The sequence below is a fragment of the Aquarana catesbeiana genome, linkage group LG09 (genome assembly GCF_042186555.1).
Source record: "Aquarana catesbeiana isolate 2022-GZ linkage group LG09, ASM4218655v1, whole genome shotgun sequence".
NCBI lineage: Eukaryota > Metazoa > Chordata > Amphibia > Anura > Ranidae > Aquarana > Aquarana catesbeiana.
Genome location: NC_133332.1, coordinates 153,488,092 through 153,511,254, shown reverse-complemented (window position 1 = coordinate 153,511,254; position 23,163 = coordinate 153,488,092). Strand labels below are relative to the sequence as shown.

Genomic DNA, 23,163 nt, shown 5'->3' with positions numbered 1-23,163 from the left:
CCCGGGTCCTTAAAGGCCAGAACCTCACTGAGATCCCCGGGTCCCTTAAAGACCAGAACCTCACTGAGATCCCTGAGTCCTTAAAGGCCAGAACCTCACTGAGATCCCCGGGTCCCTTAAAGACCAGAACCTCACTGAGATCCCCGGGTCCCTTAAAGACCAGAACCTCACTGAGATCCCCGGGTCCCTTAAAGACCAGAACCTCACTGAGATCCCCGGGTCCTTAAAGGCCAGAACCTCACTGAGATCCCCGGGTCCCTTAAAGACCAGAACCTCACTGAGATCCCCGGGTCCCTTAAAGACCTGAACCTCACTGAGATCCCCGGGTCCCGTACCAACGATTAGGAACAAGGAACCCCGCTTCCTATTTACCTGATTGATGTGCTTCTGATTGACTATTACAGTAATCAGCCACTGTATAGCCTGCCCCTGTTTTTTTTTTCTCGAGTAGAAAAAAAAAAAAAAAAAAGGATACATTGTATCTTTTTCTCTTTGCTAGAGGAAAAAAAGTGTAAACAAAGAAGTGTGTGTGTGTGTAATAAAAAAAATAAAATGAAATATTGATAACTAGGGTTTAAAGTTCATGTTGGGGTCAATGTGTATTAAAGAAGATTATTTTTTTTATTTATCAGTGTGTTAGGTAGAATAATGAAACAAAATAAAAGCTCACTATTGTTTGTGGGCCCTACAACAGACACCATACACTTGTGATATTGCTATGATTGTCAGGAGCAGGGGTCATTATTTGGGGTCATTTGTTGGTAGGTTATGGTAACAGCAAGAAATATACACTTTCTGTTTACTAATTTTGTGCCAGTTTCCATAGATAGATATCCGTTACCCATTTAATCATCAAATGAAAGCCCAATTTGTCCTGAAAAAACAAGGTATACTGCATCTGGATATACTAAGCAGTTGTGATAAAATGTAAAGTTCTACAAAGTTGCAAAACTGGGTCCATGCATTAAAGTAGAACTATAAGCAAAACATTTTTGATAGAGTAAGGAAGGGTTATAACCCATGTAAGGATTATTTTAGGCCTCTTTGTCCAAATTTGAGAGATTTCCCTTTACATCCTGTCCCATAGGCACAACAGGAAGTGAAAATTAATGGAATCCTTTGGGGCCCTCCAGGTCACCAGAACTAGCTTCCCCATTGGAAGATTTCCCCTCTATTACTTTTCTGGGGACAGCCCAAAATTTGTCATTTTCTTTTACTTTCACTGACATTGGTAAACAAGACAGCAATAAAAACTAACAGGAGTTATAATCCTTCTCCACTCCATCCAAAAAAAAAACAAAAAAAAAAACACATACACACTGACAGCACACACACACATGCACTGACAACACACACACTGACAGCGTGCGCACACACACACACATACATACATATATACACACACACTGACAGTGTGCGCGCACACACACGTGTATATATATATATATATATATATATATATATATATATATATATATATATATATATATATATATACACACATACACACATACACACTGACAGCGTGCGCGCGCGCACACACACACACACTGACAGCGCGCACACACACTGCGACAGCGTGCGCACACAAACTGACAGCGCACACACACATACATACACACGCACATACATACTGACAGCACACACAAACGCACGCACTGACAGCACGCACGCACCATACACACACACAGCATATACACACTGACAGCAAACACATACACTATGGGGGTTGATTTATTAAAACTGGAGATTGCAAAATCTGGTGCAGCTCTGCAGAGAAACCAATCAGCTTCCAGGTTTTATTGTCAAAGTTTAATTGAACAAGCTGAAGTTAGAAGCTGATTGGCTACCATGCACAGATGCACCAGATTTTGCACTCTCCAGTTTTAGTAAATCAACCCCATAGTGTATTCTGTTGATCATTACAACTGAAACAGGAATGGATCCCAATGTGATAATGGTCCCCTTCTCTAGTGATGAGCCATGCTGGGATCTGTAGTTCCGCAGCTTATAGTGGGAGGATCAATGACACCCCATACATCTGTACACAGCAGGGATATAAGAGCTGACATATCAGCGATGTCCCCCTATGTATCAGTGACCCCCGCCCCTACTGCATGTATACAATGAGCAGTATAGCCCCCTCCACCCCCTGATCCCTCGCCATGGCGCACACAGAGGTGGTGGCGGTGTACGCAGTGTGTCCTGATGAGAGTACCTGTCTAGGGTCTCCACGCTGGGCTGCCTCGAGCCGGGCACTGATGGGGGTGCGGATGGTCGGGGAGGTTTCCTAGCAGCTGATGCTCCGGCGGTGCCTCCCCCTCCTCCTGCACTCTCCAGCCCGGACAGCTTGTCCATAGCGGCCCCCTTCCTCCTCCTCCTCCTTCCCGGATGCTCGGGATGCAGCTGAGCCGCTTATCGCACAGGAAGGGCCGGATTGCAGGCCGCTCTTCCTGCCGGCTTCCTGCAGGGTGATGGAGGAGGAAGGAGATCTGACGTCCCCGCTGTCACCCCGCACCTCCCGGCATGCACCGCGCCGCTACCACGACTCTGGGCGGGGCCGGGACTACAGCGCCTACCCATAATGCAGTGCGGAGAGCAGGGGTCTGCAGAGGGATAGAGGGCTGCTATAGAAGAGAAAGCTGAGGGGAGACTGTGGGAGACACTGAAGGAGTGCTATAGTCACATCACATCATATATATTCATTGTAGAACATCAGCATTGTCATAACACAATATGGTTTGACAAGCCAATTCCTTGAAAAATCTCCTTTCAAGCTGTGAGTTCTGCCTGTCTGCTGGCCATCAATTTCCACATCTTCGTGGATTCCCAGCATGCTTTGCAGCTTCTTCTTTGCGGTTTACTTTCTGCTTCTGAGGACTACATATCCCATGGTACCTTGATTCCTGTACTGACTCCGCCCCTGAAACTCCTCCTATCAGCACCTCTGTAGTTCAGGTGATATACAAAAAAAATACTGAACATTTTGAAAAGAAAAAGATATTTTCTACTTTATTAGAAAGCATATACAATAAAATCAAATTTCTTCATAAATCCGGGCCAAAATGTATTCTACTACATGTGTTTGGTAAAAACCAAAACTGCATTTTTGGGGACACTAGTATAGTTCTGATCATGATAAAGATACACTTCCATACAGACACTATACTAGTAATGGTGATCAGCAGCTTCTAGTGTGATGGACAATCTGGTACTAACAGACACTGGCTGGGAGGGTCACAAACTGACTAACACTGACATCTCTAGTGACAGTGATTAGTGATAATAATGTACTAATGACACTGGGTGGGAAGGGGTTAACTGTGTGCTACTAGTAACAGATCTGGCTGCTTTTTCTTCCTTAACTCCGAGTTGATTTTTAGGGAGAAAAAACAGATTGCTGTATGTGTACACAGTGCTGTGATTAGCCACAGCTAATTAGCAGGTTTCAGCCAAAACCATTGGCTGAAATCTGCTGACAAACTCATGCTGTGTGCAGTCACAGCATGTGTCAGCAGGGTGTGCACGCATACATGCCACTAAACCAAGAAGTACACCGTGACGTACAGGTATGTCATGATGCCTGGCTCTGCCGCCTGCTCGCAGTATGTCTGAGAGCAAGCGGTAATTTAAACGGCATCCAAAAAACAGTTCCATTCAAGGCATACTGTTAACCACTTCCCACTTGCCCACTGTCAAATGACAGCCTCCCAAAATGACCGCTCTCGCGCCCTGGGGGCACGCAGAGCGGCGATCGCGGCCACGCTGTGTTGATTAGACACGGCGCGACCCCGATCTGTGTAAAGAGCCACGGTGTCCAATCACAGACGGTCACATGTAAACACGGAGATGCTGGTAATCAACGCTCCTCGCCTCACACTGACAGAGTGTGAGGAGAGGAGAGCTGATCAGCGGCATCTCCTCACAGGGGACAGCTAGGTATGTAATCAGGGTACTGATCATCAGTGCCCTGATTACAATTAAGTGCCCACCAGTGCCAGCAATGATTGCCCACCACTGCCAGCAGTGTCCACAATTGGCACCAATCTGTGCCCACAAATGCCAGCAATCAGTGGCCATTAGTGATGCCAGTCAGTGCTGGCTATCAGTGCTGCCCATCAACGCCCATCACTGCTGCCCATCAATGCTCATCACTGCTGCCCATCAGTGCCTACCAGTGCTGCCTATCTGTGCCAACCAGTGCCGCCTATCCGTGCCTATAAGTGTGGCATATTCTTGCCTCCTCATCAGTGCCACCTAATCAGTGCCGCCTCATCAGTGCAGCCTATCAGTGCCTCATCAGCACCCATCAGTGAAGGAGAAAAATTACTTATTTACGACATTTACTGACAGAAAGTAAGAAAAACTTTTTTTTTTTTTAGGCAAAAACAAAAAACCCAGGAGTGATTAAATACCACCAAAAGAAAGCTTTATTTGTGTGAAGAAAATGATAACAATTTCACATGTTTACAGTGTAGCATGACCACACAATTGTCATTTAAAGTGTGACAGCGCTGAAAGCAGAAAAATGACCTGGGCAGGAAGGTGGTGTAAGTGCCCGGTATTTAGGTGGTTAATAACTGCTCTCAATTGAACTGTCAAGCCATCAAATGGCTGATGTCATAACTTATCACACGTGCAGCTCATAGCAACTGCAGATAAATACAAAAAAAAGAGATGGCATCTTCCTTGGCTATAAAGGACAGAAGGATTTAGTTCTGTTTCAAAGTGTTACAACTGCTTTATTTTGTAATCATTCACGTAACATAAAACTTAAAGCGGAGTTCCACCCAAAAATGGAACTTCCACTTTAACCCTTTCATGACTAAGCCTATTTTTGAAATTTGGTGTTTACAAGTTAAAATCCATATTTTTTGCTAGAAAATTACTCAGAACCCCCAACATTATATATATATATATATATATATATATATATATATATATATATATATATATTTAATTTTTATTTATTTCAGGTACTTATATAGCGCCATCAATTTACGCAGCGCTTTACATATATATATTATACATTCACATCAGTCCCTATACCCTCAAGGAGCTTACAATCTAAGGTCCCTAACTCACATTCATACATATACTAGGGCCAATTTTAGACAGGATCCAATTAACCTACCAGCATGTCTTTGGAGTGTGGGAGGAAACCGGAGTACCCGGAGGAAACCCACGCAGGCACAGGGAGAACATGCAAACTCCAAGCAGGTAGTGTCGTGGTCGGGATTCGAGAATAGAGAATAGAGAATAAAATGGAGATTGTTGCAATATTTTATATCACACGGTATTTGTGCAGCGGTTTTTTAAACGCAACTTTTTGGGAAGAGGGACACTTTCATGAATTTAAAAAAATCCAAACAGTAAAGTTATCCCAATTTTTTTGTATAATGTGAAAGATGATGTTACGCCGAGTAAATAGATACCAAACATGTCACGCTTTATAATTGCACGCACTCGTGGAATGGCAACAAACTACGGTACCTAAGAATTTCCATAGGCGACGTTTTAAATTTTTTTTACAGTTACCAGGTTAGAGTTACAGAGCAGGTCTAGTGTTAGAATTATTGCTCTCCCTCTGACGATTGCGGCGATACCTCACATGTGTGATTTGAACACCGTTTACACATGCGGGCGCGACTTCCGTATGCGTTTTCTTTGCTGCGCAAGCTCGCGGGGACGGGGGCGCTTTAAAAACATTTTTTTCTTATTTATTTTATTTAATTATATATTTATAAATTCTGTTTAAAAAAAAAAAAAAAAAAATTGATGACTTTTATTGCTGTCACAAGGGATGTAAACATCCCTTGTGACAGTAATAGGTGGTGACAGGTACACTTTATAGACCCCCGATCCCTCCTTTGCACTTCAAAGTATTCAGATCGGGGAAAACGGCGATTCTGAATACTGTGTATTTTTTTTAAACTGGCGCCATTGGCAGCCGAGTAAACAGCAATTGACGTCATGACGTCGCTTCCGTGTTTACAATTAGAAGGCTGGAATGAAGCCGCCCACAGCTTTGTTCCAGCCCACCACCAGCCGCCGGAGGCAACCAATTGGTCACCAGGCCTCCCGATCGAACGGGAGGCCCGGTAAGAGCAGTGGAAGGAGGCGGGGGGGGGGGGAAACGTCCCCTCCTGCTCCTCCGGTATAACAGCCGAGTGGCTTTTAGCTGCATCGGTTGTTATACTCGGATAGCCGATCGCCGGCTCTAAAGAACGGTACCGGGATGATGCCTGCAGCTGCGGGCATCATCCCGGTATAACCCCGGAAAGCCGAGTACGCACATCTGCATACGCTCGGCGGGAAGGGAAGGTGACCCCCTGACATGCCACATTTGGCATGTCATTATTTGGGGGGGAGAAACCCTATTTTTAGTCAGTTCACCTCTCCCCCTCCCTCTTGGCAATCATCTGGGACACATCACAGGTCCCAAATGATTGCCCGGGCAGTCACAGCGTGCAGCGCGGCTCCAGCTGTGAAGCCACAGCTGGACACCCACAGTAACAATGCCAGCACCACAGAGAGGAGCAGGACTTCGTTCCCCCGCATCCCTGGGCCCTGGGACAGGTAAGTGTCCGATTATTAAAAGTCACCAGCTGCAGTATTTGTAGCTGCTGACTTTTTTTTTTTTTGACAGAACTCCACTCTAATGATGCTCTTTTTCTGATAACAAAGCACTGAAAAATCCTATTTTCTTCTCTTTGTTTTGTAAGCAGGCTAGAGAGCTCTGTCTGCTCTATTTGAAGGAGTTGTAAACCCTTGAGGTGAAAAACCTTCTGTAGTGCAGCAACCCCCCAGAGCCCCCCTTTTACTTACCTGAACCCGATTGTTCCAGCGACGGGGAATTGCACAGCAGCTCCAGCCGCTTTCTCGGGTCCTCATTGGATAGATTGATAACAGGAGGAGCCATTGGCTTCCCCAGCTGTCAATCAAATCCAGTGAGTCGGGGCGGAGCTGAGTACTGCTGTCTGTGTCACTGGACGCAGCAGCAGGACTTGGGAGCGCGCCCACACGGGTGCTCCCAAGGATATGCGGCTCTCCGTGGGGGCACTCAAGAAGAGGAGGAGCCAGGAGCGCCACTGAGGGAGCCCAGAAGAGGAGGATCTGGTTCACTCTGTGCAAAACCCTTGCACAGAGGAGGTAAATATGACATGTTTTATAAATTAGTACAATTCCACGCTTAGAAGGCTGGGCTGCTGCCTCCCCTCCAATTATGGGGCACCAATAGTGTTAAAAATTAATAAATATGTAAGGGGTGGGCCATCAACTGAAGAGTGAACCTCCAGGTGCGTCACTCTTCCCAGGTGAAAATGCCATCCCTATCCAAACAGGGTGATAGATCAATATGTGAATGTGAGATCATGTGATTAAAGGTGTTCCCACCCTATGATCTTATACAGTACCAATACAAATATATTGTGTGTTAGTGATTTAGATATTCCAGGTACTCAATACCGTGAATACTTATGTGTTACAATACAATATTAAAAATCCAGTACTAAAAAAATTCATCAAATAAGTCCATCACCAAATTCATCAAAAAAGAAAATCCATCAAAAACATCACAAAGAGATCTATCTATCTATATATATATATATATATATATATATATATATATATATATATAAAACTTTTTTGTAATATAAAGCCCAATATTATTTAGTGCAAGTGATTAAGTTCCAAGTGACTTGTGTTAATATCCAAAGTGAATCGTGCACATGCTTAGCCGCAGGTTATGTGCTGAAAGTGAAGTGACATCTGTGCTCCCCTTCCGTTCCCCACTCACCAGATCCTTGCACCCCTGCAGGGGTAAAGCACATGTAGTGTGGTGGCAGTATCCAAAACGATTACCTCCTCCTTGGCACCTCAAACCTTGGGGTATCCAGATTCTTATGCCTCTATGAGGGTAAAGCACGTGCAAATAAATATGGTTGCAATACTCAGACCAGTCACCTCCTCCGTGGCAAACCACAGGATGTCCTCATATATAGAAGAGATGGGCACTCATAGTGTAAATCCGATTAGGTTAAATTTATTATGAAAGTGCATTAAAAAAAAACTTGACATAGTCAAGTGCATCAAAACTAGTAGCAATCCAAGAGATCTGGATCAGCATGCGTTCCACAAATCGGAACGCCACACACCGGAAGCGATGTGAATGCGTACCAAGCTCCAACTTACGCGTTTCGTCATAGGAAGTCGTCTGAGGCGGTGCCATCTTGGTACACCTCATGTCTATTATAGTAAGCGGTCGTGCAGGGTCCACCCCCCCCATAATTAGGTGCATTAAACCAGGGGAACTGGTTGTTATACACTAAAAACCCTTTTACAAGTCCCAGTGGGGAAGGGGTGTATATAATTCATGCAGTCCAGACCAGCATTGGCACGTATCTACCCGCACGGAATCCTACATTCTCCATGTCACACGCCCCCTGTTGTCAAATTGTAAATTAGTCCCTGCATTTCCGCTCACCAATACAATGCATATATTATCTAGTAAAACTAAAATATTCTAAAAATAGTGTTAATAAACACTCAAAGGAAAGAAAAGTATAGTGTAAAAGATACATATCCTTGTTTTGTAAGCCTATATTCAAAAATAGATATGTATCAACTATAAATCCCGGAAACATTTGAAATAAAATAGAAGATATATATATTGAAGATACGCACATATACATGCACTCATATGGTGAATGTATACATTACTCATTAGCCAATGTCATCTATGTTAGTATATAATTTTATTATGGTAAAACATTTTATAAGAAATGTTTTCTAAAGAATATATATATATATATATATATATAGTGCCCTAAAATTGGAAAGTGCCAGGGTAAACCTGGGGGGGGGTCAAAACTTAGATACGCATATATGATATAATGTGTGGCATATCAAGATGCTGATTAGACAGCATGATTATTGCACAGGTGTGCCTTAGGCTGGCCACAATAAAAGTCCACTCTAAAATGTGCAGTTTTACTGTATGGGGGGGTCCGAGGGGTCCGGAAACCAGACAGTATCTGGTATAACCACCATTTGGCTCAGGTTGTTGATTGAGGCCTAGGGAATGTTGGTCCGTTCCTCTTCAATGGCTGTGCGAAGTTGCTGGATATTGGCAAGAACTGGAACGCGCTGTCCTGAGCCGATCCAGAACATCCCAAACATGCTCAATGGGTGACATGTCCAGAGAGTATGCTGGCCATGCAAGAACTGGGATGTTTTCAGCTTCCAGGAATTGTGTACAGATCCTTGCAACATGGGGCCGTGCATTATCATGCTGCAACGTGAGGTGATGCTCGTGGATGAATGGCACAACAATGGGCCTCAGGATCTCGTCACTGTATCTCTGTGCATTCAAAATGCCATCAATAAAATGCACCTGTGTTCGTTGTCCATAGCATACGCCTGCCCATACCATAACCCCAGCGCCACCATGGGCCACTCGATCCACAGGGTTGACATCAGCAAACCACTCACCCACACAAAGCCATACACGCTGTCTGCCATCTGCCCTGTACAGTGAAAACTGGGATTCATCCATGAAGAGAACACCTTACCAAAGTGCCATACGCCATCGAATGTGAGCATTTGTCCGCTCAAGTCGGTTACAATGACGAACTGCAGTCAGGTCGAGACCCCAATGAGCTTCCCTGAGACAGTTTGTGCAGAAATTCTTTGGTTATGCAAACTGATTTTTGCAGCAGCTGTCCGGGTGGCTGGTCTCAGACGATCTTGGAGGTCTTGGGCTGGTCTGCGGTTGTGAGGCTGGTTGGATGTACTGCCAAATTCTCTGAAACGCCTTTGGAGATGGCTTATGGTAGAGAAATTAACATTCAATTCAAGGGCAACAGCTCTGGTGGACATTCCTGCAGTCAGCATGCCAATTGCACGCGCCCTCAAAACTTGCAACATCTGTGGCATTGTGCTGGGTGATAAAACTGCACATTTTAGAGTGGCCTTTTATTGTGACCAGCCTAAGGCACACCTGTGCAATAATCATGCTGTCTAATCAGCATCTGGATATGCCACACCTGTGAGGTGGATGGATAATCTTGGCAAAGGAGAAGTGCTCACTAACACAGATTTAGACAGATTTGTGAACAATATTTGAGAGAAATAGGCCTTTTGTGTACATAGAAAAAGTCAAAGATCTTTGAGTTCAGCTCATGATAAATAGGGGCAAACAGAAAAGTGTTGCATTTATAATTTTGCTCAGTGTATATACACCCCTTCCCCCCCGGGACTTGTAAAAGGGTTTTTAGAGTATAACAACCAGTTCCCCCCGGTTTAATACACCTAATTATGGGGGGTGGACCCTGCACGACCGCTCAATATAATAGACGTGAGGTGTACCAAGATGGCACCACCTCAGACAATGTTCTATGACGAAACGCGCAAGGTGGAGCTTGGTACGCATTCACGTCACTTTCGGTGTGTGGAGTTCCGGTCTGTGGAACGCACGCCGATCCGGATCTCTTGGATTGCAGCTAGTTTTGTGCTAGTTTTTATGCACTTGATTTGTCACTTCACTTTTAGCACATGACCTGCGGCTAAGCATATGCACGAGTCACTTTGGATATTAATGCAAGTCACTTGGAACTTAATCACTCGCACTAAAAAATATTGGACTTTACATTACAAAAACGTTTTTCATATATATATATATATATATATATATATATATATATATATATATATATATATATATATATATATATTCTCTCTTTGTGATTTTTTTTAGTGGATTTTTTTGATGAATTTGGTGATGGACTTATTTGATGAATTTTTTTAGTACTGGATTTTTAATATTGTATTGTAACACATAAGTATTCACGGTATTGAGCCACTAACACACAATATTTATTTAATTGTAAGATCATAGGGCGGGAACACCTTTAATCACATGATCTCACATTCACATATTAATCTATCACCCTGTTTGGATAGGAATTGCACTTCCACCTGGGAAGAGTGACACACCTGGAGGTTCACTCTTTAGGTGACAAGTATGACATGTTTGTTATTTTAAAAAAAACAAAAAACGAACCTTTACAAATCCTTTAACCTCGTCTGCACTGTGCTGGCAAATCTCATCATCAGTAAACTAGATTTTAACACTGTCTGTGGGTTTTAGAAGCTTGTCTTTCTGCATTGTAGGTTAATGAGAGGAAACTCAGCCTGTCCTGCCCAATTACACTATTCCACTACTCGTCCATGCATTCCTCTTTATGAAGTCCACTGTGCTTCCATTTATGGACAAAAGGGTGGGTTGGGAGATTTTAGCTGTGCTTTTGAGGTTAAGTTTTACACATGCTTATGCGATTTTTCGAAAATCATTCATTACTAAAAAATTATAACATGACCGTTCTTCGCATTTCGATAATCAATATGAGCCTACTAACATGTGGAAAGTCAAGCAGTCGAGCGTTTCAAATTATTTTCTACCCATCTATGGCCATCTTAAGGCAGGCCATACCTGTGGTTGAAGAAAGGAAAATTGCTCCAAAATTGTTGATGGGGAATCCCTCACACTGCGCTAATGTATTCTGACAGCGGGAGGTTTCCCAGCCATCAGACTACAATGATCACTGCCGGCAGCTATAGCCGCTGGTAGTGATCGAGTTAAAAAAAAAAAAAAGACAGGTTGATTGATAGATCAACTTTAGTACAACCAGCTTGCTTACAGATGGATCAAAATTCGGCCAGTGCACCAGAAACTAGCCAAATTTTGATCTGTCTATGGCCAGCTTTAGGCAGATTCTGTTCCAAAATGTTTGCAGTCTGCCATGACACCTTCTTTTAAGAAATATCAAGGTAATTTTTTTTTAAATAAAATTTTAGATATTATATGTAAAATGGTAACACATAATAAACACCTAGTGGGGTTTTCCCAAATTTGACTGCAGTAGAAAATGCGCTAGGGGTTATGTCAGCTGGCTGAAGACTAAACCTTCTCAGGCACCAGATAATCTAAAAGGTTTAGACTCCTCATGATCCTCAGCTGTGCAGAAGTAGTTGTAGGCATATCAGAGACAGACTCTGGAGGAGAAGGCATAGAAGTACGCATGTGGCCCCTGCATTCTGAGCCAACAGCAGTGATTTAAAAAAAAAATCCCACAAATGCGGAAATTTCCACCCTGGATAACGAAGAAGGGGAGGCCATGGTGGGCAGAGCTAGGGAAGACTAAGAGGAACATGGGGACTCTAGCAGGGGAGAACAACCCAGGAGGAACACTGCAAGCCAGCCTGGAGCGGTTAGTGGATTAAGAGCTTGAAAGGCTCAAAGTACCAGTGCCCTTGCGTTTATAATCCTCCATACTGCTATTATGGGAAGTGAGCTATGCCAACAAAGCTACTCATGAGAACCCAGATGCCAAAGTAAGACATGTTAGGTGACTTTCTGTGACAGTCACTGTAGGTAGCAGCAGGAGAACCGAAATTGGGAACCTGGCAATGCTTCTACTGTGGTCAAGAGAGGTACAGGCAGAGGAAAAAGAGCAGGTGCACATTGGCAAAACTTTCAAAAAATCCATGTTCCCCAGAGTGCTTTACATACAATGCTGTGAAAAAGTAGACTTTTTTTGAGAGATGGTCCTCCGTTTAAAGGGTATCCTATATTTATAGATATGTTATTGATTTAATTTCAGAGCACTTTACTCCTGATGATTGGTGTGAGCCATGAAACGTGCGTCGTGTATACATCGAACTGATGCCCAGACAAGTTTGGCTCACTAAGAGCAATTGCTGACGTTTATTTAATTTTTTTTTTTTTTTCTTTTTATTTGCCACTTCAGCGAACTCTATTTGGGAAACTTAAATCACCATTACAGCTCATTATTATCCCAACTCTTTGTCACATCATAGTAGCTTTGTAAATGCACTAATAAAATTCATACAACAATTCTATCCCCGTAATATAATTCCTTAATACCCAATCTAAGGCCTAATCTTTACTCTTAATAAAGACTCTTAATAAAGTGGTATAACTGGAGATACCGCCACTCATCGATCAACCAAAAATCATTATTGTGTTTTAACTCTTGAAGTGATAAGATTTTTCCTTTTTTAATTATGTCTCTAAGTTGTGTCGTGTCTTTTTTTTAATCCAGTTTCCCCCTGTTGTCTTTTCCCCTGGCGCAAAAAATGAATTGTCTTTTAACGCAATTAATGGAGAATTATAGTTCCCATTAAGGTGTTTATACATCTTATCCCAAATTTTTAAAACATTCCGTGCAAGTGCGAGTGTATTTACATCCAACGTTCTAAAGTGTGGTGGGTTCCATATTATGTTTCCCAGTTGTGCCTTGCTAAGTGTTTTTTCTATCTTGACCCATCTTTTATCGTTTTTTTCCTTGACCCATTCGACCATCCTTGACAACACAATCGCATTATAGTAATTACGAATATCTGGTACAGCTAGCCCTCCTCTTTTCTTTTCCTGTCTTAAAGTTGCAAAGGATACTCTCGGTTTTCTGTATTTCCATATTGAATTCATTATTATCGATTTTAACTTTCTGAGGTATGGTTGGGGTAGAGCCAAATTGCAACATCTGAAACTTATAAGTAATCTTTGGTAGGAGGGCCATCTTTATAATATTAATACAACCTATCCATGATATAGGCCTACCAATTATTCTATTACATTCAGTTCTAATTTCGTCTGGCAAAGGTATATAGTTTATTTTGTATACCTTTTTCATAGTGTTCGCTAACTTAATTCCCAGATAATTCAGTTCCCTCCTCCAGGAAAACTTAAATTCAGTTTTCAGCAGTTGTTCTTCTGTCTTACGTACCCTTATGTTGAGGATTTATGACTTTTCTAAATTTATTTTAAAATTAGATATTTCCCCATATTGTTTTAAAGTATTTAATAAATTAGGCATTGTGATCCGAGGGTTGGAAATATAAAATAATACATCATCCGCAAATGCTGCAAGTTTATGTTCTTCCTCTCCAATCTTAAATCCACTTATGTCGTGGTTATTTCGTACCATAGCCAATAGTGGCTCCAAAGATAGCACAAATAAAAGCAGGGATAAAGGACACCCCTGTCTTGTCCCATTTTTCATCTCAAAGGGTACAGACTGCTACCCATTTACTCTTATAGTTGCTGTTGGGTGGTGGTATAGTGTTTTGATCCACCGGATCATTCTAGGGCCAATTCCCGTAGTTTCTAAAGTCTGTATCGTGAGCCCCCAGTCTACCCTATCATAGGCCTTTTCGGCGTCTATTGACAGGAGTAGACCTGGGGGCCCACTATCTTTTATCCTCTGGAGGAGGTGCAACGTTCTCACCCCGTTGTCCCTTCCCTCCCTTCTGGGAGTGAAGCCCACCTGGTCCAGATGTACTAGGAGATTCATTACTCCTTTTATCCTACCTGCCAGTACCTTAGCGTACAATTTTGTGTCTGCATTTAGCAGCGAAATTGGCCTATAACTAGAACACATCGTCCCGTCTTTCCCCTCCTTCAAGATTACTGTAATAATGGCAGACAGAGCCTCACCTCCCATTTCATAGTCTGCCCCCAAGCCATTCATGTATTGGCATAACCTTGGGGTAAGAATCTCTTTGTATTTTTTTGTAATAGTATGTTGTAAACCCATCCGGGCCAGGACTTTTCCCCTGGGCCGAATCTGAGAGGGCTTTATTTATTTACTCGTCTGTTATTGGGGTCTCGAATTATTCTCGTAAGTTTTCTGGAATTTTAGATAGTCCAGCCTTTTTAAGAAAGTCGTTTATTTTGCCTCTTTTGTCTCCTGGCTGCCCCCCATCGGAGTCTACTGAGTACAAGTCCTGGTAATAATTTTGGAATGTTTCCGCTATACCCTTGGTAGAATGGACCATTTCTCCTCCTTTCATTTGGATTTTTTCTATGTAATTTATAGCTTTTTTCTTTTGCATCATTCTACCAAGATGTTTGCTAACCTTATTCCCCCACTGGTATCTCTCTTTAGCTATTCTATTGAATGTTTTTTTTTGTTTCATATTCCATAAGATCCTTCAGTTCGTCCCCTTTTATTACTAAGTTTTGATATACAGCTGTCTGAGTGCCCTGGTATTTCTTATGTTCTTGCTCGGCTCTGAAAATCTCTTCCTTTAATTTTTTAATTTTCCCAGATCTCTCTTTTTTTCTCCTTGTACCTACTTCTATCGGAATCCTTCCTATATAGGCCTTGTGTGCCTCCCACAGGATAGACCTCGAAACCTCCCCTGTGTCGTTTGTTTCAAAGTATTGTTCTAATTCCTTTCTCAGGATTGCTGAGGTCACCTCATCCCGGATAAGGTCTTCATTTAAGCGCCAAGCATATGATTGTCTTTGATTACTAGGTACTACCATCTTCATTCTTACTGGGGAGTGATCCGATAATGTTGAGATTTCTACACCAGAGTCCGTCACCCACTCGATCATTCTATGTTCGACCAAGATGTAATCTATCCTGGAGTAAGTCCCATGTACAGGGGAGTAAAACGTAAAGTCTTGTTTTTTAGGGTGAAGAATCCTCCAAATATCTACCAGTTGACAAGCATGCAATTTTTGTTTTATCTTTTTTAATTGTACGTTGTTTGTCCGCTGCACCCGGGACGTACTATCTAAACCTGGATCCATGCAGAAATTCATATCACCCATCAGGATTACATACCCTCTCTTAAATTCCATCAACTTCCCCAGAATAACCTTTAAATACTTAATCGGGTTCCTATTCGGGGCATAGATATTTGTCAACATGCACTCCATTTCACCTAGTTTACCTTTTAGGAAGAGGAATCTCCCTTCAGGGTCTGTCAACCTGCCCTCCAAGGAGAATCGGATTCCTTTTGCAAACCCTATTGCGACACCTCTAGCTCTCTTTGTGATTGTGTCTCCGCAATACCATGTTGGAAAGTTACAGGAGTGTAATTTCACATTAGACTCGTGGGATAGATGGGTCTCTTGTAAAAAGACCACCCCTGCCCCACATCGTTTTAATTCTTTTAGGATCTTAGGTCTCTTGGTGGGAGTATTTAAACCTCTGACATTGTAGGTCGTAAAATTTATTGTTGTCATTTCTTCTGTACTATTTTCCTATGCTGAGGACACTTTACTTGACTATCTCGGAGTCTAGACATTCTTGTTTGCAAAGTACCAGAGGTATCCACCCTCAAACCTCTCCCCCCACTCCACCCCCCTTCTCCACCCGCCACCCCCCCACACTCAGGCTCCACCATGGCTGCTAGACAGTCAAGGGCCTCGGATTACCGTGACCCTCAGATAATCTCTTAGAACCAAGGTGGGACTCTAGGTGTGCCCTCCGTCCCCCCCATCATGATAAAATGGTGGAGAGAAGGAACGGGAGACCAGCCACCAGACAAACACCAAACCCAGTTCCACCTAACTCAACCCTCCTCCAAATCCACCCCACCAACACCCACCCCAACCCAATAAAAGAATCAGTTATCCTGCTTTCTCATTTTCTCTTCCTTCCTTTTACCTCTCTCCCTTCCTTTCTCTTCCTCCCATCTGTCCCTTTCCTCCTAATAAATTTCCCCTTTTTCATCCATCCAGCCTGGCAGCTCTGGCACCTGTATGTCTAGCTTGTTACAAAAAGAGCACCCTTCTTTAAAGCCCAGTAAACAAGCCTGAAAAAACCCCAGTGATACTTAATGTTCTTTGTCCGCATCTGCTCCAAGAGCGGTTTTAATAGTCGCTTTCTTGCCAGGGTTTCAGGTGCCAGATCGGAGAAAACTTGAAGAACTATGCCATCATATCTCAAGGGAGCTTTCATCTTTGTCCAGATTTCTGCCTTATCTTCATAAAACCTGAATCTAACTATTATGTCCCTTGGCCTGGACCCTCCTGTGTTGTTTAGTTTTCCAACCCGATGTACCCTCTCTATTTTTGGAAAGTCCTCTACTCCTCCATCTAGAATAGGGCCTAGAATTGTACTTATTATTTTTCTCAGGTTTTCCCCTCTGGTTTCCGGGACTGATCAAATTCTCATATTCTGTCTCCTATTACGGTTTTCTTGGTCTTCTAATTTATCGAGGATTATCTTCTGGTTATGTTGGCTTGATTTGACTTGCTCCTGTAGGTTACCCAACTCCTGGGCTTGTTTATCTGTTTTCTTTTCGTCCATCTCTACTCTTCCCAATAAGTTTCCCAGGTCAGCTCTCAACAAGCTTATATCCTCCTTAATTGAGTTTTCTAGTCTGAGGAACATTCCCATTATCTCTCCTTTAGTGGGGATTTGGGCCTCTTCTCTCTGTTCTTCCAGTCTAGTTATCTCCAGTTCACTTTCTGTTGTTAGATCGTCCCTAGATTGATCTGATACATTTCCTATCGTCTTCTCTGCTCCCCTTTTCTTATCAGCTTTAGCTGACCCTTGTTTCTCCATTCCTGTAGTCTTCGGGCTTGAGCCATGTAATGTTCAATTGTAGTTGCTAGTACTTTTTCTTTCGGAGATCTAGGGGGCCCCTCCTTGATTTAGATGAAGCCTTGCTCGTAGTGCCTCTCTTTTTAGTCCCTCCTATCTTTTAGGCTCTGTTTCCACTACTGCGACTTGTTTTGTGACTTAACACATGTCAAGTCGCATGACAAGTCAAAACCCATGTATTTCAATGGTCCCCGTTCTAATTAGTGCGACTCAAGTCGCAGTGTCTCCAAAAAGGGTTCTTGCACTACTTTGTTCTGTCTTCGGTGCGACTTATTCTCCATAGAAAGGTATTGAGTCGCAATGCAGTCGCATGTACATGTCTGACACCGCGACTTTGTTGCGACTTCCACGGAAGTCTACGGAAGCACATGATCTCTGCTCCTCCCAAATACATCACTTCCTATATTGATGTACGTGAGTGTGGAAGACAGGAAGGGGAAGTAACTAAGCAGGATAAGGAATTACATCACTCTGGCTAAATCGCAGATCAAAGTCGTTTTTAACCACTTACCAACCGGCCCATAGCCGAATGACGGCTGCAGGGCGGTTGGATAACTCTGGGAGGACGTACTATGACGTCCTCCCAGAATTCCCCTCTCGCGCGCCCCCTGGGGCGCGCACCTGAACACATCCGTGACCGCCGGTTCCAGAGGACCCGGCGCATCACGGATCCCGGTAAATTGCCGCTGATCGCGGCCGTTTACCATGTGATCACATGTAAACAGACCGGCGTCATCTGATGATGCCGGTTCCTCTCCTCCCCTCCTGTGTACCGATCGGTACACAGTGAGCGGGGAGGGGGATGGATGGATGTCTGCAGCACTGTGGGCTGTATGTGTAGTGCCCACAGCGCTGCACAGAGACATCCAGCCATCCATCAATGCTCAGCCATCCCTCACTACTATGCAATGCTGTGCAATACTCTGCAATGCTGTGCAATACTCTGCAATGCTGTGCAATACTCTGCAATGCCCCCACAATACTCTGCAATGCCCCCACAATACTCTGCAATGCTGTGCAATACTCTGCCATGCCCCCGCCATACTCTGCCATGCCCCCGCCATACTCTGCCATGCCCCCGCCATGCCCCCTCATGTACTCAGGAGGAGCAGGAGAATCTATTTTGGGGTGTCATTTTTGGCATGTACATGTTATGTGGTAGAAATATTGTATAAATGGACAACTTTGTGTTAAAAAAAAAAAAAGCGTTTTAACCACTTCCCGCCCGCCGGCCGTCATACAACGTCCTTGACTTTGTGCGGAGATATCTGAATGATGGTTGCAGCTACAGGCATCATTCTGATATCAGTTTTTTCAGCCAGCGATTCTCTACACCATGAGAACGATCATAGCAGCTGTTCCACTGCTTGATCGTTCTTACGGGAGGCGAGAGGGGATGTCCCCCCCTCCCGCGCTTCTACCGACTCACCGCTACGATCGAAGCCAGGATCGTTTTTTTTTTTTTTTTAATTTCAGGCTTCCCAGCCTAGAGGTGAGATGTGGGGTCTTATTGACCCCACATTTCACTGTAAAGAGGACCTGTCATGCCATATTCCTATTACAAGGATGTTTATATTCCTTGTAATAGGAATAAAAGTGGTCAAAGATTTTTTTTTTTTGGAAAAAAGCATCCAACTAAAATAAAGTAAAATGAACAATAAAAAAAAAAAAATGTTTAAAGCGCCCCTGTCCCTGTGTGCTCGCATGCAGAAGCGAACGCATACGTAAGTCCCGCCCACATATGAAAACGGTGTTCAAACCACACATGTGAGGTATTGCTGCGATCGGTAGAGCGAGAGCAATAATTTTGGCCCTAGACCTCCTCTGTAACTCAAAACATGTAACCAGTAAAAAATTTTAAAGCGTCGCCTATGGGGAATTTTGAGTAGCAAAGTTTGGCGCCATTCCACAAGCGCATGCAATTTTGAAAGGTGACATGTTGGGTATCTATTAACTCGGCGTAACTTCATCTTCCACATTATGCAAAAACATTAGGCTAACTTTACTGTTTTGGTTTTTGTAAAGCACAAAACAGTTTTTTTTCCCAAAAAAACGCGTTAAAAAAATGGCTGCGCAAATACCGTGCGAGATAAAAAGTTGCAACGACCGCCATTGTATTCTCTAGGGTCTTTGCTAAAAAAACATATATAATGTTTTGGGGTTCTATGTAATTTTCTAGCTAATAAATGATGATTTTTACATGTAGGAGAGAAATGTCAGAATTGGCCTGGGTGCTCCAGAACGCCTGAAGGTGCTCCCTTGCATGTTGGGCCTCTGTATGTGGCCACGCTGTGTAAAAGTCTCACACATGTGGTATCGCCGTACTCGGGAGTAATAGCAGAATGTGTTTTGGGGTGTAATTTGTGGTATGCATATGCGGTGTGTGAGAAATAACCTGCTAATATGACAATTTTGTGGGAAAAATAAAAAAGTAAAAAAAAAACCTTGATTTTGCAAAGAATTGTGGGAAAAAATGACAACTTCAAAAAACTCACCATGCATCTTTCTAAATACCTTGGAATGTCTTCTTTCCAAAAAGGGGTCATTTGGGGGGTATTTGTACTTTTCTGGAATGTTAGGGTCTCAAGAAATTAGATAGGCCGTCAGTACTTCAGGTGTGATCAATTTTCAGATATTCGCACCATAACTTTTGGACTCTATAACTTTCACAAAGACCAAATAATATCCACCGATTTGGGTTAATTTTACCAAAGATATGTAGCGGTATAAATTTTGGCCAAAATATATGAAGAAAAATTACTAATTTGCAAAATATTATAACAGAAATGAAGAAAATGTATTTTTTTACAGATTTTTCGGTCTTTTTTCTTTTACGGCGCAAAAAATAAAAGAACCCAGCGGTGATTAAATACCACCAAAAGAAAGCTCCATTTGTGTGAAAAAAAGGACAAAAATTTCATATAGATACAGTGTTGCATGACTGAGTAATTGTCATTCAAAATGTGAGAGCACCAAAAGCTGAAAATTGGTCTGGTTAGGAAGGGGGTGTAAGTGCCCAGTTGTCAAGTGGTTAAAGTTGCATCAAATCGCAACATAAATCGCATTGTAAAGTCGCAGTGTAAATCGCGCGACTTTGGGGAAACATAGCCTTAGTTCGTTCAATTCCCTTTCCCCACTCAGGAGGAGGAGGGGCACAGAAATGAGGGTCAAAAGATCCCGGGGTAGGTAGGAGAAGTAAGAAAAAAAAAACAAAAAAAAACACAAGGGGCACCTGGGAAACCCACCAGTGCACAAGGCACTGGAGATAGCTCTGTGGTTGGGGCCTCCCCTTTTCAACTATTTTTGACAGATATTTTGAATAGTCCGGTAGGGTCAACCTCTGGCAAGTCTTCGCTGGCTGCTATGTCTATAGAGGGAGAGTTGCTAGTACTTAGGAACGCCCCACCTCCTTTCCAGTCTCCTTCAGGGCTGCTGAAATTAATTAACCGCTATGGGGATGATTTCGTTACCTCACACCAGAGTTATGCCATGTTTACCGCACAGTTATAGTTTTCATAAATCATCACCCACTCCGGCAATCATTCCTCCAACGTACAGGAACTTAATCGCACTCTATAGATAAGACCTGAGTAAAATTTTGCTGTGATCCTCAGGAAAGCTACTTTCCTGATAGTTGCCTCCTTGGTCTTCTTAAAGGATACATAGGTGGGCTGTTCAAAACCTATAGTTTGATTCCTTCCATGCGTTATTATTTAATGGCAGTTCTCTTATATAAATAAACCCTTGGCAGTCCACATAGTATGTAATACACCCACACGTACTTCCTTCTTATTAAAGCCTGTACCGTTTCTCAGCCCTGGATGTCTTTAACTCCAGCTTCCAAGGCATACACTTAATCTGTGCATTAGCAAAAGGGATACCTCTCGTTTCTGCTCGTCAATACTACTGTCTCTTGCCTCGTGGATTCATCTCCAGCAGCTCCCGGCAACTCCTTACTCTGTCGGGACCATGACGGGAGAAAAGCTAAGCACCCACCGCCAAACCTCCATAGGTCACGGAGGGACTACAGCCATCCGGGTCCAAGTGGTAGGACAACGGGGGGGAGGGGGGTACCACACCGCTCCCCTCTCCACACACACCGACCTGCTCAGCACCTCCCGTCAGACTCACCCACGTTCTCTGGGTGATCCGCCGAGAGCGCGTCACAGCAGCGCATGTGATCCGGGGCGGGCTGAGTGGATGTCATCTGCGGACACCTCTCCTCTCTTCCTCTCCTTCGGATCCGCCAGGCTCTTGCACAGGTTCGCGCCCATCCGTGCACTGGCCGGCACACTCAGGCCCCTCTCTCCGTGTCAGAAATTACATCCTCACCGACGTTTATTTAATTATAATCAATGGATGGGCATTTTATGAAACTGTACTGCTAATCAGGTTGTATTTTACTTTGTATAATAACTGTATATTGATACTAGTGAACTGTTATTTACAGTATATTGTGTCCTTTACTATTGACATTTTTTAACTTGATTTGTAATCAATAAATAATTCAATGATCAATATGAACAAGGTATCAATTCAGTGACATGCCTCATACAAAGTCTTATTCCTTCCTCCTTTTTTGTCCAACATATGAGTGTTGTTTTACCCGCCAAAGGATTTGTATTTTTGTCTATCCAGTCTAGAAATTTATACAACTCTGACTGGTGGAGGAGGGGACCTGATCTTTCTCTACTGCAGTTTCACTTTCATCTACAGGGCCTATTGCCTCTCCAACTAAGTGACTGGAGAAACTCCTCCCATCAGCATGCTCCCTGCACTGCGACCCCAGGTGGCCCTTTGTGCTGCTTCTCGCTCCTCCCCCTCTAAGCTCTGCTGTAAAGTAAATAGCATTATCCACTACTTGTATTTTTTTTAAAAAACAATCTTTTAATGATTACAGAGCTATAATGCGTGCCTTCCATATCTGCCTGGCGTTAAAGAGGATATTCAGTCAGTTAATGAAAAATTCAGAGTCATTAGCTATAAATACTGTAGTTGCTGACTTTTAATAAAAGGACACTTACGTGTCCAGGGATCCAGTGCTGTCCTCACCGAGACTTGTTCTTCGTCTGTCTTCAGGTCCCCAGTGCCACCATCTTGGATGTGGGAAGTCAGCTCTCTTTGCAGCTTCACACTGTGCATGCGTGTGTTGAGCTGCGCTTTGTGAATAGACCCACAGCCCCCTGGGACCTGGTTAGGGGGAAGCAGAACATCTGCTGAAATCGCCTACATGATCCCAGAAGAAGTGGAAGCGGGTACCTGACAGAATTAGGTATTTGCCCCCCCCCCCCAAAAAAAACTGCCAAAAATATTTTGGGGTGGGGGGCATAGCCTGATTATATATATATATATATATATATATATATATATATATATATATATATGTATTTCTCTTTTATCACTGTATATATCAAAGGCCATAAAGGTTTAGACAATTCTAGACAGTTATTAATGACTACACAATGCGAATGTTTACAGAATAAAATTCTGCGTATTCAGATGAATACCTGCACAGAACATTTGCTGTATTAGCACTCCTGCACTGTGAAAATATTTTATTTTGAATAAAATACACTATTTACAGAGTAAAATGACAAATGTATTCACCCGCTCTCTTCACTGGTAGCTGGAGGCTGGAGGCTTGGTTTCTATTGGAGAAACAGCAAAGCTGAATATAATCAGCAGTTTTTGGCAAACCAGATTGTAGATGCTGTTGAGATTTGGGACAGACAGGTCC

At 43.1% G+C, this 23,163-nt stretch overlaps 1 protein-coding gene across 6 annotated transcripts in view; it reads right to left on the bottom strand.

Moving 5' to 3' along the window:
• MTMR1 (myotubularin related protein 1) overlaps nt 1-2,569 on the bottom strand; it is a 148,959-nt gene extending 146,390 nt beyond the window's left edge. For all 6 annotated transcript variants that reach the window (XM_073599279.1, XM_073599280.1, XM_073599283.1 and 3 more), the window contains exon 1: nt 2,219-2,569. In XM_073599279.1, coding sequence (XP_073455380.1) covers nt 2,219-2,358 — 140 coding nt within the window. In that variant the 5' untranslated portion in view covers nt 2,359-2,569. The remainder of the gene's footprint in view (nt 1-2,218) is intronic.
• Between the last annotated feature and the right edge of the window lie 20,594 nt (nt 2,570-23,163).